This window comes from Vicia villosa, unplaced genomic scaffold (genome assembly GCF_029867415.1).
Source record: "Vicia villosa cultivar HV-30 ecotype Madison, WI unplaced genomic scaffold, Vvil1.0 ctg.000368F_1_1, whole genome shotgun sequence".
NCBI lineage: Eukaryota > Viridiplantae > Streptophyta > Magnoliopsida > Fabales > Fabaceae > Vicia > Vicia villosa.
In genome coordinates this window covers 106,817-126,342 of record NW_026705169.1, presented here as the reverse complement: position 1 = coordinate 126,342, position 19,526 = coordinate 106,817, and the positions used below count along the sequence as shown (strand labels likewise).

Here is a 19,526-nt window from a genome sequence, read left to right as displayed (position 1 = left end):
AGGCAGCTGAACAGTTTTCAGAGGAACAACCCTCCGTTGTTCAAAGGCACTCACGATCCCGAAGGTGCTCAGAGGTGGCTGAAGGAAATCGAAAGGATCTTCAGGGTGATCGACTGTGCTGAAAATATGAAGGTGAGATATGGTACTCACACGCTGTCTGAAGAAGCTGATGATTGGTGGATGGCTAGTAGAGATGAACTTGAATCTGCAAGTGTAGCGATCACTTGGGTTGTATTCAGGCGAGAATTCCTGAGGAGGTACTTTCCTGAGGATGTTCGGGGCAGGAAAGAAGTTGAGTTTTTGGAGCTGACACAAGGTAACATGACGGTGCCGGAGTATGCTTCAAAGTTTGTTGAGCTGGCCAAGTACTATGTCCACTATAACAATGATGAAGCGAGCAAATTTTCGAAATGTGTTAAGTTCGAGAATGGTCTCCGTGATGAAATTAAGCAGGGAATCAGGTACCAGAGGATTCGTCGGTTTACAGATTTAGTGGACTGTAGTAGGATCTATGAAGAGGATAACCTCAAGCTGAAGTCGTCTCACTCTCGCGAGTTAGTCGACAAGAAAGGGAAGAAGCCTATGGACCATGGTAAACCATATGGTAGAGGTAATTATAAAGCTGGGAGTTGGAAGAAGCCTAGTGGGGGAGACTCTAGTGCTCCTGTTAAGTGCTTTAAGTGTGGGGAACCTGGACATCGTGTTCACGAGTGCAAAAGCGAAGAGAAGAAGTGCTACAGGTATGGTAAAGCAGGCCACATTGCTTTCGTGCCGCAGAACCCCTTGTCATCTACTTCTCAGGGTGGGTAATAATTATTATTTAATATAATTAAATAAGTAAAATGACAACATAATTAAATTGGAACTATTTGTTATTTTAACAATTAAAAAAATTAGGAAATGGTATTTTTGTATAAATTAATTAGAAAATTTATTTTTGAAAGTGATTGTTATTTTAACAATTAAAAATTAAAAATTATTAAATTAGTTTTTTTGGTAATGGAAATTTACTAAAATTAATTGGAAACTAATTATTAATTTTTATAAATTAATTAGAAAATGGTATTATTTTTATAAAATATTAGAAAATTGTTTTTTGGAAACGTGAGTGGGTAATAATGATTATTTCAAATAACTAGGCAAGTAAAATGACAATATAATTAATTTGGAATTTTTTGTTATTTTAACAATTAAAAATTATTAAATAAATTTTTTGTCGTAATGGAAAATTATTAAAATTATTTGAAAACTAATTATTATGATATTATTTTTTGTAAATTAATTATAAAATATATTTTCGGAAACGTTATCAAGAGATTTAAAAACTTTTATTTATAAGATACAATTAAAGATGTAAAATCACAATATAATTAAATAAGTTAAAGAACAAAAATATCTTTAACTTTATAACTGAAACAAACACATATAATTAAGATTGGATAGTTCTGGCCAGTAAACTAAAGTACACCCTTTATTAAATTAATTTTAAAAATAGATTTTTATTCACAACAATGATAAAAAAGAAATATCGTTTTAACCTAACCACAAAGTTATGGTGATGATAAAAACAGATAATTGAAGAATAATATCCATAAATGTAGGACAAGGTTTAAGTGACTTTGCATTATTATAACTTTGGTAACTTTAATTCAAATTTCATTTTAATTATTCATTCATTCATCATATTAAGTAGTTACTAAAGTTATGCAACAGAGTAGCCATTCCCATAAATGTATGTAACATAAATCTTTTTGGAACGCATGCACCTTTTTATTAAGCTTGTTTGGTAGAACAAAACAGAAGAACGAACCAAGGGTTTTCAATTCAAGTACAATTTTCCAACACTATTTTTCTTTTTCTTTTTTCTTTCTTTGTATTGCTATCCATTATCTCTAGATAAAGTTGAAATATACTAGTAACAGTGTGACATATAATATTCATACAAATTAACAAATAATATTCACATAAATTAACAAATAAAAAGTGAGTGGAGTTAAAGCTAAGATATGTGACATTTAGTGTTCTTCGATTCATCTTAGGACTCGTCAATCAGACGATCAATATTTGAGAAAAAATATGGATCTTTAGGATAGGCTGTGTTGAGGTCGGTGGAGTTCACGCACATACGCCACTTGTTTGTTTCTTTTCTCACCAGCACTACATTGGTTAATAAGGTTGGATATTTTTCTCCATGATGAAGTTGACACTTGCTAGCTTGCTTACTTCTTCGTCGACAACGACTCTCTTCTCCTCGCAAACTTTACAGTTTCTTTGTGCCACTGGTTTGTTGGATGGAGCCCAGTCGAACAAGTTAACATTTCAAATGTGTTTGTTCACTAGCTTGTGCTCTTTTTCTTTGGAAAGCGCTGTGCCCATCTTTGTAACATGGTTAGCCAATTGACCTATTCAAGTTTCCTTCAGATCCACTATGAATGTGATCCTCTCGTTGTCCATGCCTCGTATGGGATGCCAACTATCAATGTTTGCATCCAGCGCTTCGGGAAGGGGCGGGCCCAAGGGCGAGCTCTTCCCTTCCTATCGCCAGGCTTCTATGATAACATTCTTGGATGCTTTATTGGTCTCCTCGAACTATACTGACTCTCCCACTAGCTAAGTAGCGAGTATTTCCGGACCATAGACTAAGTAGAGATAATCGCCTCTAACGCATTGATGACGAGTCTTCCAAAGATGATGTTTTAGGATGATAATGCGTCCACTATGAGTTACTTGACTTCAATCTCCTCGGAGTCTGATCCCACGCCGCAAGTTATCTCTAGTTACGTGACCCCTTACTTGCACATGTTCGTCGGACATACCTACTATTGAACCCTGGAACGCCTTGATGTTGTTGGGGTCGAGTTGGAGTTTCTGAAAAGTGTTCTAGAATAGGATGTCAGTTGAGCTTATGGGGTCTATCAAGACTCGCTTGATATCCTATATGCCATATTTCACAGTGATAAACATGGGGTCGTTATTTGAGGGAGGATTCTGATGGCATCACTACTAAAGAAAGTTGTTCTACCCTAAAATTTGCCCATCATCTTCACATATTCAAAATTATTTCAAAATCCGATTTTTATAAAAATCTTGGGGTCATTTACATTGACATCTTGAATCTTATAAATATTCGATTTAAAGTCTATTTTAAAATATAATAGTTTACTCTTAAATTATTTATATTTTAATAAATATCAAAATATTTGCCTATGCTTCATACCCCTTCAATTGACTTTTTATTTCAAATAAGTGACATAGCCTAGTTGCTAAGGATTTGAGAGTAAGACTTGTAAGTATAAGGTCATGGGCTCGAATCTCACTTTTCCAACTTTTGACATTTTTCCCTTTTATTTTGTTTCTAACTTTATTTTTATTTTTTCATTTAAAAAATCACAAAATCGTATTTTTTATTATTTTAATTTCAATTTTTCGTATTTTTAATTGATGCATTTTTTTAAATATTATATTTTCATTAAAATCATTATTTTATGTAAAAAATAGTCAAAAATCATAAAAAATAAATAAAATCTTGCTCTCAGTCACAAAACCATCCAGATTCATAATCTTGCTCACCAAGACTTGAATCAAATCCCAATCAATTTTCAATCTTCAAAACCAGTAAAAAATATATCAATTTCATTTAATTCTTGACCTAATTCTCATTTAATAGGACTCTATTTTCATAGTTTTAGGAATTAACAACCTCCCCCTTTTTTAACTTTCTCACGTACAAAAATTTCAAACTAACAACTCTCTAACAAAACCAACAATCACCTCCAAAACCTCTCCTAATTCTCCTTCCACAGTACAGTGATAAATTTTCCAGCCTATTAGCTGAGTTCTGAAACTACTATTTTGATTTGCTCCGAATTTTTTTCCGAAGTTCAGAAAAAATCGTGGAACAATACACCTTTAAAATAGAATTCCTCTTTTTTTCTATTTTATTTGATTTAGTTTCTATTTTCATATTTTCAAAAAAATCCAAAAAAATTGTAGGTTCGTGATCTTATTTTATTTTATTTATAATCAGGTTTTTATATTTTTTTGATTTTATTTTAATCACTTTTCTATTTTTCCAATTTATTTCTCAACCGGAACATTGCAGGTGAGGATCAAAATGTTTTGATCATATCTTATTGTTTGTATGAATGCATAGAATGTTTCGGATCATTTGTTTTGAGAATAGTGCAGGTATGGTGAATTGTCATGGCTAGGGTTTGTTCTTTGTGATTTTGGGCAACCATGGTTTATGAACAGGTTTCCCATGGATTGACCAAGTGGATAGAGCTTTATCCCTTGACCTCAAGGGGGTGGGTTCAGGCCTGCCCCGTGCAATTTTTTTTTTGCCATTTGTTTTTTACTCCATTAACCCTTTTTACACTTGTTTTTCACTCCATTTAATTACTAACACTAATCTTCTTTTTATCACTAAATCTCTAACATTTTTGGGCAAAACCTTTTTAAGCCAAATTAGGGTTATTCTTAATTTTTTACCATAATCTAATTTTCCAAATCATTTAAATATTTAGGTTTAGGTTAAACAATTGGGGTTAACACTAAGTCATTTTTTCATTAATTTAACCTAATAATTAACTTAACTAGCCCTAAAACTTTTTTTCAAACCCTAATTCCTTTTTTTATTAAATTTTTTCCTGCCTATTATTCATTTTTGGGAAATTGTATATGTTAATCAAAGCCTTGTAATAGTTTAGATTTTACTTTCCCGCATGTTTTTTTACCAATTATTGTATCTGCTCTTAGGTTGTAATAGTTAATTAGGATTTTACTTTTCCCCATTTTATTATTCGTACCCCTGCTCCCGAAGCTATGTAATAGTCTAGGACCTTTATTTCGTTTTGCCTATTAGTGTATATAATTGTTAGTAATTAGGTTGTGCATTGAAAGACTAACAAATTGGACATTGTTAACCTAATTTCAAAAGATAAATAAACTGAAAACAACACACTTTTCACACATACAACTCTAGGATAATCTCTCTTGTTGCCTTACGATTACAATAGCCATGCCCGTTGAACGTAGGAATATCTTAGCAAATGACGCTCACGAATAAATCATCATCGTCCCTTCAACACAAAAAGATCATAGTCCCTCAATGACCCTTCGAGTTGCCTTCGGAAAATGATCTTGTCCCTCGAAGACCCTACAAAATGATGATAGTCCCTTCGAGAATGCTAAGATATCCTTACAAATGTCGCATTCGATGACTATTCGATGACCCTACGCCTGTCCCTTCACATCCAATAGATGGAATTTCCTACCGACTAATGGCATGGATAATACTATCTCCAAAGTAAACAAAAGAGAATAGGAAAGACCAATACTTAGTGGGTCGATGCTCTTAATTGCTTGCTCTTACTAGAAAATTCTTTTCACACCTCACGCTTTCAAAACAATACTTTCAAACCCTTTATCAACACTCTTGAGGACTGATATAAGAGTTATCATAAAGAAAACTGCCTTACTATTGGCACTCGAAACAAATATTTTCAGAAAAACGCTTTGTATACATCCTTGAGGACTGATACAAGAATTATTACAAAGTCTGCCTTACTATTGGCACTCCAAATATTTTTCAAAATCACACACACAAATCAAACAAAGTGAGCTAAGAAATTAAGAGCTCATGGATACAAAGGATGCTAACACCTTCCCTCTGTATAACCTACCCCCCGAACTCAAAATCTTTTAAAGGTCTTTCATGTTCTTTTATAACTTTCCTAAATTGGATAAAATAAAAGTCGGTGGCGACTCTTGCTAACCGCAACATGTTTTGTGAGAAACAAAACAAAAAGTCAGTTCTCCCACCGTATTACAAAAGTAATGTTAACTCTTGGTTCTCTTTGGTTGACCCCAGAGAGTACTAAGGATATCACGTTCGCAATCAGCACCTGCCTAACATTTTTTCTAGGATGAGCTAGAACTTCCTCCACCGGCGAAACCTCTAGCAGTGGTGTTAACCTCAAAGTCTGGGTATCTGTTAGCCATTTTCAAAGGGAGGTGGTGAAAATGGTGATGACTAAGGTTTGACCCTGGTTAGTATGATGGGAATCCCATTGTGGGCACTACTATATTTTTTTTATCAAAAAGTACATAACACATAACACCCCTATGTTGGTAAGGGTGGTCAAAGACCTTAGCATTTTTCTAGTGGTTTGGGGCTTTTCGTGGCAGAGAGAGATCTTGTTTGATGGTGTTTTACGGGGATGAGAGGGCAAGCTCGTGTGAGGTTAGAAGCTCAGTCATAATAGTGGATTGTTGAATCCCTGTTTTTTAGGAGATGCAGTTGAGTATGTTAACTCTGAATTCTCTCTAATTGAGATGTGTTTTTTTCCCACATTTCCCATGATGGGCCGAGTATGGAGCGAGAAGGGCGAGATTAACCTCAATTTAGGGCAGCACATAAGTGTTGCCTCTAGAAAGGCGTTTCCCTTTACTGATGACCACACTTTCGTCCCCATTGGCATGTCCTTAAAAATATATCACTGCAAACACATTTTTCAAAATTATTAACATCACATAAATTTAAACCAAATTTAATTAATCTTTTCATATTGATAATACCAATATGAACTAATCTACTATGCCATAAAGAAAAAGATTCAATCATATAAGCATAAATAAATTTTTTATTAATAATATCATCAATAGTACAAAGCTTAATCATTCCCTTAGTGAAATAACCATTTCTCACAAATACACCATTACAGATCAAGATTTCTCACAAATACACCATTACAGGTTAAGATTAACTTGCCTGATTCATACATAGATTTAATATCAGGTTTTACCAAAACATTCATACTAACAATGTTTTTATTCATGTCGGGAACCTGAAGTACATTAAGAAGCATGCCTTTCTTCCCATAAGTGAAGTTGAGTTCCATTTTTCCCATTACAATGAACCTCAAACATCCTTCAGTTCACATTTGAACCTCTTGTCCATCGGTGACTTTAAAATAGGTTTTGAATGTTGTTTTGTTATAGGAAACATGGATAGTAGCACAAGTATCATACCACCATCCTTGTACCTTGTCTCCAATCGCCATAATTTTGCTCATAGTAGCAATTATGTTATCATCAGTTTGAACAACATTTGCCTCATTTTAGGACTTATTTTTTCTGCATTCTCGAGCATAATTATCGTGTTTTCCACACACATAACAGCCGCTATTGGGGCCCTTTGACCAGCCCATATTCTTGAACTTATTTTGATCCTTGTTGGGACTAAGATAGTTCTTATTATGATATTATTTTATTCTTGTCTTTTGTGCTCATCATGTTAGCCTTAGAATATCCAACAACCTCATCTTTTTCTCGGTCTTTCAGTTTCTCCTCGATTCGAAGATGTTTCTAGATTTGCTTCAATGAGAGTCTTCAGAATTGTGAAGCAATTTCTTCCTATAACCTTTCTATGAAGATGGAGATTTTACAATAATTTCACCAACATGAAAAGCTTCATGAATATTGATCTCCACAGTCCTCAATTTATTCACAAGAACGTATATCTCATGAACTTGTGCAAGCATAGGCTTTGAATCTAACATTTTAAATTGAAATACTTTGAATCAGAAACTTTTTAGTACATTTCTCCTTAACACGAAACTTGAATTTGAGTACCTTCTAAAATTCCCTTGTCAATTGGTTATCTATGTAGAGATTGTAAAGACATTCGAATAGTGTACTCAGAATGTGTCCATGACACAACAATTCATCCTCATTTCATTTATTGTATTATGCCTTGAGTTTCTCAGAATCATCATCTTGCGGTTCTATAATAAGTTCCATTTTAGGATCCAATACATAAAATATATTCAAAGCAGTCAGGAGGAAGATCATCTTGTCTTGCCAGCGAGTGAAGTTTTTCCCATCAAAATGATCTAACTTCACAAGGTCTTAGTTCATCACTTTGATGCTTGTAACGGAAGCCTCAATTACCATTATTTGAGATAATATTAGACTATTAGATAAAGATTGTAAGTTAAATGGATTAAGGATAGAATCATGCATAAGAACACTCTCCTTATAATATAACAAACATTCTCTAAGTGTCCTAGAATATACACGCAATAATACCTAGAATAATTCAGTTTATCTTCAAATTCGCAAAAAGAAAAAGATGAAAACTTGAATGTAGGGAAGAAGGAAATATGGAATTAAGCAAGAAGGAGGAGAGTTCGAATTGGTATATTTTTCTGAATCTGAGCCAATCTATTTATAAACTAAATTATGTTGTTTCGAAATATTGCGACCCTTGATAAAATTAAACTAAATTCCCTCTCCATTGACGGGTCTTTACAAATATATCACTACAAACACATTTTTCACACTTTTTAAAATTATTAACATCACATAAAATTAAACTAGATTTAATTAATCTTTTTATATTGATAATATAAATATGAGCTAACCTATTATGCCATAAAGAAACATATTAAATATAAGCATATATATAAACTTTATTAATAATGTTGTCAATAGTACAAAGGTTAACCATTCCTTCAGCAGATTAACCCTTTCCCACACATACACCATTACGGGTCAAGATTAACTTGCTTGATTCATACACAAATTTAATACCAGTTTTACCAAAAGATCTCCACCAAAAAGGTTTATATTCATGATGGGAACATGAAGTACATTAAGAAATGTACATTTCTTCCCGTAAGAGAAGTTGAGCTCCACAGTTCCCATTCTAATGACCCTAAACGTCCTTCAATTCCTATTTGAACCTCTTGTCCATCAGTGACTTAAAAGTAGGTTTTGAATTCCGTTTTGTCATAGGAAACATGGATAGTAGCACAAGTGTCATACCATCATCCTTGTACCTTGTCTTTGATTGCCATAATTTTACTCATAATAGCAAATATGTTATCATCAGTTTGAATAACATTTGCCTTATTTTAGAACTTTTTGTTTTTGAATTCTCGAGATAATTAACGTGTTTGCCACACACTTAACAGTCGCTATTAGGACCATTTGATCCTCCTAAATTCTTGAACTTATTTTGATCCTTCCTAGGACCAAGATAGTTCTTATTACTATCTTGTTTCTTCTTGTCTTTTGTGTTCACCATGTTAGCCTTAGAATATCGAGCAGCCTCATATTTCCTTTGTCGATTGGTTGTCTGTGTAGATTTTGTAAAGACGATCAGATAGTGTGTTCAGAATGATTCCACGACAATACAGTTCATCCTCCTTTAATTTCTTGTGTTCTGCCTTGAGTTTCTTAGAATCATCGTCTTGCGGTTCTAGAATAAGTGCTAGTTTAGGATCCAATACATAAAATATCTTCAAAGAAGTAAGGAGGAAGATCATCTTGTCTTGCCAGTGAGTGAAGTTTATCCCATCAAAATGATCTTACTTCACAAGGTCTTGGTTCATCACTTTGATGCTTGTAACGGAAGCCTGAATTGCCAATATTTGAGATAATATTAGACTATTAGATATAGATTGGAAGTTAAATGGATTAAGGCTAGAATCATGCATAAGAATGTTTTCCTAATAATATTTCAAGCACTCTCTAATTGTCTTAAAGTATATATGCAAGAATACACAAGATAATTCAGTCTATCTTTGAATTTGCACAAAAAATATGAAAACTTAAATGTATGGAAGAAAGAAATATGGAATTAAGCAATGAAGATGAGAGTTCAAATTGATATATTTTTCTGAATCTGAAACTGTCTATTCATAGACTAATTTATGTTGTTTCAAAAGGTTGACTCTTGATAAAATGCATCATCTCACCAATTGTTGCAACTACTTACTAAGTATATCGACCTTTTATAAAACACACTATTTCACCAAATATAACAACTCTTTATTAAATATTGCGACCATCGATAAAACACATTATTTCATCAAATATCGTAACTCCTTACTAACTATTTACTAAGTATTGCAACTATTTACTCACTTGACAATGTGCCATATGTTATTATTGTAACAAAACAATAGTTATACATTTAATCAATATCTTCATTAGTTAATAATTATATGTTTATAACAGTAACTTTTATATTTTTTAAAATTTGTCACCAATAAATAAATTAAAAAAATATATGTTTTTATTTATAAGAATGATAAGAAGAAATATTAAGGTTGTGTTGTTGTGTTTGTTTCAATATGGCCATAACAATGCAATAATCTCATTGATTTAAATTTTAAAAAATTATTCAAGATTTTTTTATTCCCACTAATTTTATTTATTTATTTATAATTCTTCTATTCTTATTCCAAGACTTAAGAATGGAAATATAACATATTCATAGAAATAAGTTGAATCAATTATATCTTTCCATTATATTCACATTTATTATTATCTTTATTTTTTTATAAGTTTAAATTAAATAAATTTTATAATTATTTATGGAAATCTAAATTTCTACCTAACACATAAATTAAAATAATATTATTTCCAAAAATAATAATCTAAAAAATATCATTCTAAAAAGATTTAAATCTTGAAACAATCACCTAATGTCTTTTTAACTTAACTGAAAGGATATTACTATGATCTCAACCAAACATACACCAACTTCTTTATTTCCCACATCGAAGTTATGATAATGAATAAAAACACTTAACTGAACTATAAGAACCATAAATCATAAATGCATGTAACACAAGATTTCTTGAAATTCATCACTTTTTCATTAAGGTTGTTTGGTGAAACAAAACAGAAGAACCAAGTGTCTTCCAAGTACAATTTCCCAAACACTATTTTTTCTTTTCTTTTTATTATTTCTACCCAACTCTAGATAAAGTTGAAATACAAAATCCCCGTAACAATGTGTGACACTACATTATTTATAAAAATTAAAAAATAAAAAGTGAGTGGAGTTAAAGCCAAGCAGATGCGACGGTTAGTGTCCTTCCCATCCACCCAAAAAAAACCCCACCGTTTTCTTCCTTCATAGTGACTCGGCAACCTGGTGCGAGTCGCGCTTTTATCGTCTCAGCCACTTTCTGACTCACCGGGTTCAACCCAAACCCAGCCATACTCATCCGTGCACGCCACTTTCCAAACATTTCACACCGCTCCACGCGATCTCTACCTTCACAAGCAATCATGTTCCCCAGCTTCCGACTAAGCCCCTCCTCAATCTTGACTCTCTCCAAGCTTTCCTTTCCCACTGTTGACTCAATTGAGTCAAACAGCGCGTTGTAGTAGGAAAATGACTCAGCCACACGTGCAACGAATGGGGCAGTGTTTGCATTCATCTCTTGTTCTAAGAGAGTTACTACACGCGGGGAAAGTGACTTCACGCGCCGGAGAAGCTCATCGCGTGGATTTTCAGTTGACACACTTTCGTCTGCCACTCTGAAAAGTTTGAACGCGAAGTTCACAGCGAGAATATCCTCCGGGTTGACACCCAATGACTCGCGACTCAGCTCGGTGATGTTCAGTGTCACCACATTGAATTCAAACCCGATACTCAAAAGCTCTGCTTGTAGACTCAATCTCTCTTCCACCATCTTCAACCTCTCGTCGTGGATGTTATCGACTACAGCTGTGATCTTCAGCGTCGCCGGTGAACCATTGAGCCGTGCGTGTAGCTCATAGAGAAGGCTCTTGTACCTTTTCCCAAGGCCAATGTCAAAATCCACCACACAAAGATTCATCATATTGTGGTAACTGTTCTCTGCTGTTGTTTCATCGAATGCAGCTTCGATGATAGCGACGTTACCAGTCATGATAGCGAGCTTGAAGCAGAAAGAATTATCGAACAGAAGCTGAGTAGCCTCAGCGTGTTCGTTACTGAACAGTTCCGCTACTGGAGGTGGATTCTCAAAATGATTCACGCGGGAATTCAGCGCTGAGATGATACAGTATGTTAATCTACCATCAGAATTCGCTGCTGGATTCAGTGTCAGAGCCAAACGATTCAGGATCTCCGAAGCAGTATCGATTTTACCTTCGGAAATTGCGTTAGCGGCTTCCATTAACCATTGCTTGGAAGAGAACGCAGCAGGTAAAACAGCAGAGGGAGAAGATGAATTATTGGATGAACAGGGTGAAGAAACGGGTATCTGGATCGGGTTTTGCTCGGAGTTAATCAAATTCTGGATTGTCTCATACCATTCACTGTTTGCAATCATACAATTTGGGTCTTGTTCTTTGTCAATGTCTTCCAGAAGTTGTTTTTCTATCTCCATTAACTGTTCATCCAGCATTTTCTTATCTGGGTCAGGGAGTGTTGTTTGATTCTCAGCAAAATTGGAATATTGATATTGAAAATTCGAATTCTGGGGGATCGAATTCGAATAGTTCATGGGTGATGGGTTTTGAGCACTAGGGTTTGAGCGAAGAAGCGTGGCAATAGCCGAGGAAGAAGACTCAGTTGATGAATTTGAGTAATCCATCGGAGAAAGAGGTGACATAGGAGAACCACGTTGTAGGAAATTTCTAGCTCTTCCAGAATGAAGTACAAGGTTTGAAAGATAAAGGTTAGCTGAATTGTGGGTAGGAGGGGTGTCGCTAACGTTGTTGTTAAGGGTATTGTTGTTGTTAAGGTTATTGTTGTTGTTGTTAAGGTTGTTGTTGTTGTTGATGAATTGGGTTTGATATTCAGCGAGGGTTCGTGTACGTTTGAGTGTGGAATTTTGGTTATATCCAATTTGGGTAGCAGGGTCAAGGTATCTTCTGATCAGGTTTGATGATCGATTTTGTGCGATTTGGGAAGGGTCGATAAAATTCGATGGTAGTTGTTGTTGTTGTTGTTGTTGGGTTCGGTAGAAAGGGTTATGATAATTCTGGGTGGTGGAGGTGGTGGTGGTTGGGTTTGAGAAATTGTTGTTATAGTTGTTCATGTTTGACGGAAGTGTGCTGTATCTGCCGGAAAAATTGTTTGCTCGGCCGTGGAAATCAGAGGGTCCCATACCGCCTGGGAATCCAGGTAAAGACATGGTTTAGTTAATAGCAGAAAAGCATGAAAGAGAAAAGGATGGGTTTTTTTGTTTGCTTGTGAAGTTGAAACTTCGAAATGGCGAATTTAACGAAAGGTTTTAAGCTAGATTAAGAAAGTGAATAAAGGAGTTTTTTATTCCTTATTCTTTTGGATTTTTTAAACGGTACGAGTAACGTGAATGAAATTTTCGCGTTTGAGATGATGCTATTGGATGACAGCCGTTGGATTGTTACGGTTCGGGGAATATGGTCTCATCGGACGGTGATGAGTGGATAATGCCGAAACGTATCAGTAATGTAATGATGATGAAATTCGTTTCTGGATTGAGATATATCTCTTTGGGTTATCCTACGTCAATGCTTACGCGCGTGTGTCTTACCATATATTGTAAAAAATCAACGGTTCGTGTTTTTTCTTTGACGGGATCAACGGTTCTTGTGTTGTGTTGAATTATTTGTGTTATTTTTTACCATAAATGTTGTGAATTGTTCATGAATTTAACACGGATCAGGGTTAGGTACACACTTCTAGAAACAAATGTTAAATGGAAATTTGTTATATTTTACCATTCAAGTATATTATTTGCATGATTATATAAGAATAACCTTTTTTAAAAATTAAAAAATGTTTTATTTTTTGAATTCAAATTCAAGAAGAGAAATGCTATGGATAAGTATGGACAAGATCAAAGTGTGACTCAATCATAGGTGGCAAATTGGGTCCGGCCCGTTGGGCATGTCAGACCCGCCCTGCCTTGTTTTCTTCTCGAACTTTTGTGGATAGTCATTTGTATAAATTTTTGTGTTTTTAGGCTTAAAAGGTGCAGTGCCCGCGGGTTTGCTCTGTCCCGCCTTCATTTTTTTTCAGAGTAGGTCTAGGTTTTAGGCCCGCGTCCTCCATTATATCAACCCCGCCCCATTTTTTAGGGCTTTCGCAAGGCGGGTCTAAACGGGACGGGCATGCCTGTTTGCCACCCATACTCAATCCTATCTATTTATTTTTGTAAATTACTATTTTTGTTCAACTCAAGATACTGTTTATAGATACTTATCTAAGATTAGGAGTGACAAAAATGCATGTCTACCCTGTTTGGTCCCATCTCGCAAAAAATCGAGCGGGATGAGGGAGACATAGTTGAAGAGCGGGCCTAAAACCTAGGCCCATCTTCCAAAAAAAGAGGGTGATGCGAGAAAACCCATAGGCCTTGCATCTTTTAAGCCAGAGCATAAGCAATGTCAAATTTTCTTGTACATTGCTTACAAGAGAATTCGACATTGCTTACAAGAGAAAGACCACCTTCACTCACGTGCATGAAGCCAACTAGAGTGATGATGCTCTGGCTAACAAAAATTTACTTCATGGCTTAGGTCTTCATATGCATAATGATTTCCTCTGTTGAGCTTATTGATGTAACCGCGAAGGATGTTTTCGGGGTTACCATTCCCCGTTTTGTAGTAGCTTAATTCTTTTTCCTTTGGGCCTTAGGCCCCCCTTTTCACAAAAAAAAATCATTCAAGGCTATTTTTGCTCATTTAAGTGTTTTATCTCATGCACGTATAAATAGGGTCTTTAATTCTAAACATAATTGGAGATTGTATTGGTGAGATAGCTAAGAAAATATAAATACATATCTCTCAAGTCTTCGTCTTCATCGTGTCCATGGAGAAGCACCAACCTTTTGTGTCTGATGATTGATTGTGAGGAAGCATTATAAGTCTAATCTTTAATTGAAGTGTGTAGTTTTAAAAGTATAAATTTGATCTTGAAGGAATTCTAGAAGTGAAGTTCCTTAAGTAATTTCCCCTTCCTTAATTTCCAACAGTCGAATCAATGTGTAGTTATAGTATTCTTGCCCTCCCTCAATAGCTTCCTATGTTTTGCCTCTTTCCACTTTTTCTCTCACTTTCAGAACTTCTACGTATCAGTTCAATTTGGCTTCCATCCCTTTACTATTTATTTTAACCTAAAATATAATTTACTCTCTTTTCACACCTGTATCCCTCAACTCCTCTTTACTTTCACCACTTTTTCTTATTTGTCTAATGATTCTAATTTCTGCCTCAAATACCATTATTTCCCTTATTTAAAGAGAAAAATATCGTCTCCATTGTTGTGGAGTTTTTCTATGTATTTGTCAACCTGATGAAGAAAGGGATTAAAGGCTTGAATTCGGGATTCAATGAAGATCGGTGAATTGTTGAATTAAAGTCTATAAAAAATTAAAGATCGGGATCCAGTTAAAGATCAAAGAAAGTAGTTCTGGTAGGTAGTCATAAACAAGTTCAACTAAGAAGTAAGGAAGAAGATAAATTGGATTAGGAAGTTTATCTTATCGTTTCATTAAATTATTGTAATGCAAACCCGGATCAAAATAACATAGTTGAAGAATTTTTTTTGATGGTTTATCGTTGAAGATTGGATTAGTTGCATGTGAGGATGATAACACTGAAATAGTTTAAATCTTATTGTAATCTTTCCTTCTCTCTCTCTATTAGATATGTTGCTTATATGTTAGATTTATCGCTTCTTCTAGAATTGCATGTCTCTTAGGTTTATTGCGTCCATAACTCTATATAATTAAAATGTATAAGCATAGAATTGATTAGATTTTGTTTTTTTAAACAATCTCATTGATGATTATACTATAAAGATTGTAATTGTAGATTACTTCACATTAATTAATCTTTAATTGTATCAAATATATTGTTTGAGCATTAAAGAGTATATGTCATACTATCTACCACTTTATCCGAATCTTTGGTGTACGTGCATTACTACAATTATGTTCAAATTGATCAAATCTTTTAAAAACAAGTTTTTGCCAAAAAAGGGAGTTTTAATAAAATCTTTTAAATTGACAAATTGATAAAATCTTCTGAGTGTTAATTTTATTTTCTAAAACGAAAAGAAAGGAGTTTTTAGTTGTCTATTCAACCCCCACCTAGACAATTATCCCATATTAAAACCAACACTAGACCCTTGCATTAAATCATATTTTGTTTCTTAGGTAGACTGACGAGCTTACAAGAATGGTTCTTCATCAGTAAATGCATCTCACAATTCATTGCCTTCAATTACGTTTGCCATTCTTTACTTCTGAATTGGTTATGAGTTTTGCAACTCTTTAGCCACATTCAAAGTAAAACAAAAAATTAGCACAGTTGTATCTCTAGCGGGGTACAATTTCTCTTTTTACCCTATCACGAGGAAGTGATAATTAGGAGCCACTTCATATTTCCCCTTCCTAGCATTAGAATCATGATCCTTGAACTCCTCTAATTTCTAGTATCCCTAGTAGGAGCATTCACTTCAAATTAATTCTTTGCCACAATAGTTTATGATGCTTTCACATTTAGGTCTCTGCACTTCATCACCATACGAATCTCATTAAGATTAACATTTTTGTGTATGATGAATTTTGATCCTCCATGTACCACAATTGGTAATCATTCACGTCTTAAAGATAGCCAAATAAGACACACTTCACAACCCTGACATCAAGGTTGTCATGCTTGATATGATAAAATTCTAAAGTTCCGAAGCTCTTCAATTTTGAGTACTTTACTCGTTTTACACTTTAAAACTCCATAAGTGTCTTGAAGTCTATTTTCGTGAATAGAAATTTATTGATCAAGTAAATTATTATTAAACAACTCCACCCAACATTTATGTTATAATCCTAACTTTATGCCTATTAGCTTGGTTTGGGGAAAAGTGTTTCGGCCGATCAAACGGTCCAACAAGATTGACCCAACACGAATAGCCCCGTCCATAGTACTCTTATTCAAAACTAATGAGCATATGGTTTCTCACCAAAAGATCGTGCACCGGAGTCAAGCCATCACTTATATTAAATTGGTTTATCCTATCCAAAGATCTTTTGTAATACAACATTACGCCTTGAAAACAAAAGAGAAATTACTATGTCAAAACTATAGCACAAGCAAAACTTAGAGGATTTCTTATCCTTGTAAATCCTAGAAATCTATAAGTATTAGAGTCTTATTGTGTTGTATTTTGTAAACACATCTGAGTGTACATCAAGTGTACTCATCTCAAATCTCTTAACTGTTTGTAAAGAGTCAGAAGTCGCTTGCTTGTATAATTGAGTATTTGAAATCTCTTGATTGTGTACTTGAGCATTGAAGTCACTTACTTGTGTGTTTGGGAATTAGAAGTATCTTGCATGTATGCTTAAGCATTTTAAAGTTTCTTTCTTTTATGCTTAAGCACCTGGTAGTCTCTTTCTTGTGTTCTTGTTCATAGAAGTCTCTTACTTAAGGGTTTGAACATTGGAAGTCTCTTACTTGTGTGCTTGAGCATTAAAGTCCCTTACTTGTATTTTTGGGAATTGGAATTCTCTTGCTTGTATGCTTGAGACATTTGTAATCAAATTTTGGTTATAGTGGAAATCTCTCGGAAGTGCAAGGGGACTAGACCACTCTCAGTTTGTGAGAGGAATCAGTATAATTGCTTTGCGTCCCTCTTTTCTTTCTATCTCTGAACTTATTATTCGCTGCTACATTTATCACTACTCTGAATTAGTTTCTGATCCAGAAATTTCTAAGGTTATCATATAGATTATGAGTCAGATTTTGAACTTACTCAGGTTCTGAATCTTGTACTCATAATTTGTCAAGTGTTCTTTTAAGAGATAACAAAGTATTTTTAACTCAGATTCTTGACATAATGTTCAAAATTTGATAAGGAATATTTGAAGGGAACAAAAAGAGGAGAAAAGGAAAACATAATTTAACCCCTCTTCTTGTGTTTTTCTCAACTCCAGCTGGCATTAGAGCATGGTTTACGCATCACCACTTAACAGTGGTGTGGTAAAGATCTTGAGAAAAACATAATCATGTGTGGTGATGATGACGAAGTCAGTACAAGTGGTCACAACAATACTGTTGTTCATTATGATTTTAGCTTTTCTGAAAAGAGTAGTTATTCAGCTAGAACTCCAACTTTTAGTGGAGACTCCACTATGTTTGAATGGTGGAAATGAAGAATTTACATTCATATCATTGGTCTTGATGTTGAACTATGGGATATTCTAAAGGTGGTATTGATATTTCTGTAAATAGAGTAGGAATGGCATATGGTATAAAAAATCTCACACATGCTCAGAAGAAAACATATAGAAAACATCATAGAGTTAAAGGCATATTGGTAGATGCTCTACCTCTCTCGGAGTATATCAAGATCATTTATAATTCCACTTATAAGATAATCTTTGAATCCTTATGTGCAACCTATGAAGGAAATCAGTAGGTTAAAGAGACTAAGACCAATCTTCTTATTTAGGAGTATGAGTTATTCAAAATGAAGGAGGATGAAGACATTGAAAATGTGTTCTTAGGGTTTCAAGTTCTAGTATATGGACTTCAGGTTCTGAATAAGAGCTATGCTACTTCTGACCATGTGAAGAAAATTATGAGGAATCTTCCACTCAGATATAGACCTAAGGTCATAGTTATTAAAGAGGCACAATACCTGAATAAGCTAAGTTTTAAGAGTATAATCAACAATCTCCAAAGCCATGAGATAAGGCTAAATGGAGATGGACATATCAAGAAGTCAAAGTCATGTGCTTTAAATATAGTTGTTGTAAATCCTGCTGGTGAACCAACAAAATCTCCATAACCCTAGGAATCTAAAGAAGCTGCTTGTGCAGAAGATACTGAAGGGGACTATGATGATGAAGATATGACTCTTATCATTAAAAGACTCCAATTCCTGGCTAAGAAGAATAAGAGAGGCTCTTGGAAACATGGGATGAACTTAACAATGAAGAAGTTCAGACAAAGATGAGATAGAAGTCAATTTGGCAATAATCTCTCGTACATCATCTGACACAAAATTTGAATCAGATTTTGGTTCAGAGTATGAGGATGAGGGTGATGTATTTTATAAACTCTCTCGTTCTAATTTAATTACTTTTATTCAAGACCTTATAAGTCATTGTCAAGATAAGGCCAGACACATGAAAATCTTAAAAAAGAAATATAATCTTCTAAAATATGAATTAAAACTTTCTCAAAACAATATTGAATATTTTGAAAAAGATCATATTGCTCAAATAAAAGATGTGTCTAACAAACCTATGAATGAGCATAAATGGCTCTTTATGAGTTTATCATATCTGAATCTGAAAGTCAAAACTTGCATATATGATCTATGGTGTAAGTAAAAGCAAATGAAAAGGTCTTGGTTATTATGAAAAAAAAATTAATCAAAGGCTTGGAACCTTGATAAAATCATCAAAACCTTCTTCTTCAAGCTCTGCTAAGAAAGGCCTAGATGTTTATTTTGCGCTTGCTTCTAATAAAACAAAGGTTCCAAACCATTCAAAATATCATAATGCATAGTCAAAGGTACTAAAAGAATTGGAATCTGAGACTTTTGAGTCAAAGGTTTTAAAGAAAATAAAACCTGAGATCTCAAAGTTTAAGAATTTGAAGAAACTAGAAGCTAAGACATAAAAGTCAAAGGTTCTGAATAGAACAGAACATAAGGCTTCGGATTCTAAGATTCCAAAAGTTTCAGAATCAAAGGCTAAGAACTATTCAAGGCCTAAAACTTTTAAACCAAAAGTCTT

At 34.1% G+C, this 19,526-nt stretch overlaps 1 protein-coding gene across 1 annotated transcript; it reads right to left on the bottom strand.

Annotated features, from left to right (window-relative positions):
• Positions 1-10,535: 10,535 nt before the first annotated feature.
• Positions 10,536-13,039, bottom strand: LOC131627566 (scarecrow-like protein 8). Its single transcript, XM_058898405.1, has one exon. The coding sequence runs from the start codon at positions 12,924-12,926 to the stop codon at positions 10,860-10,862; it is 2,067 nt and encodes a 688-aa protein (XP_058754388.1). The 5' UTR covers positions 12,927-13,039; the 3' UTR covers positions 10,536-10,859.
• Between the last annotated feature and the right edge of the window lie 6,487 nt (positions 13,040-19,526).

Bases quoted from the DNA above. Each gene is read 5' to 3' on its own strand.
- LOC131627566 (XM_058898405.1), bottom strand. From the start codon at position 12,926: ATGTCTTTACCTGGATTCCCAGGCGGTATGGGACCCTCTGATTTCCAC.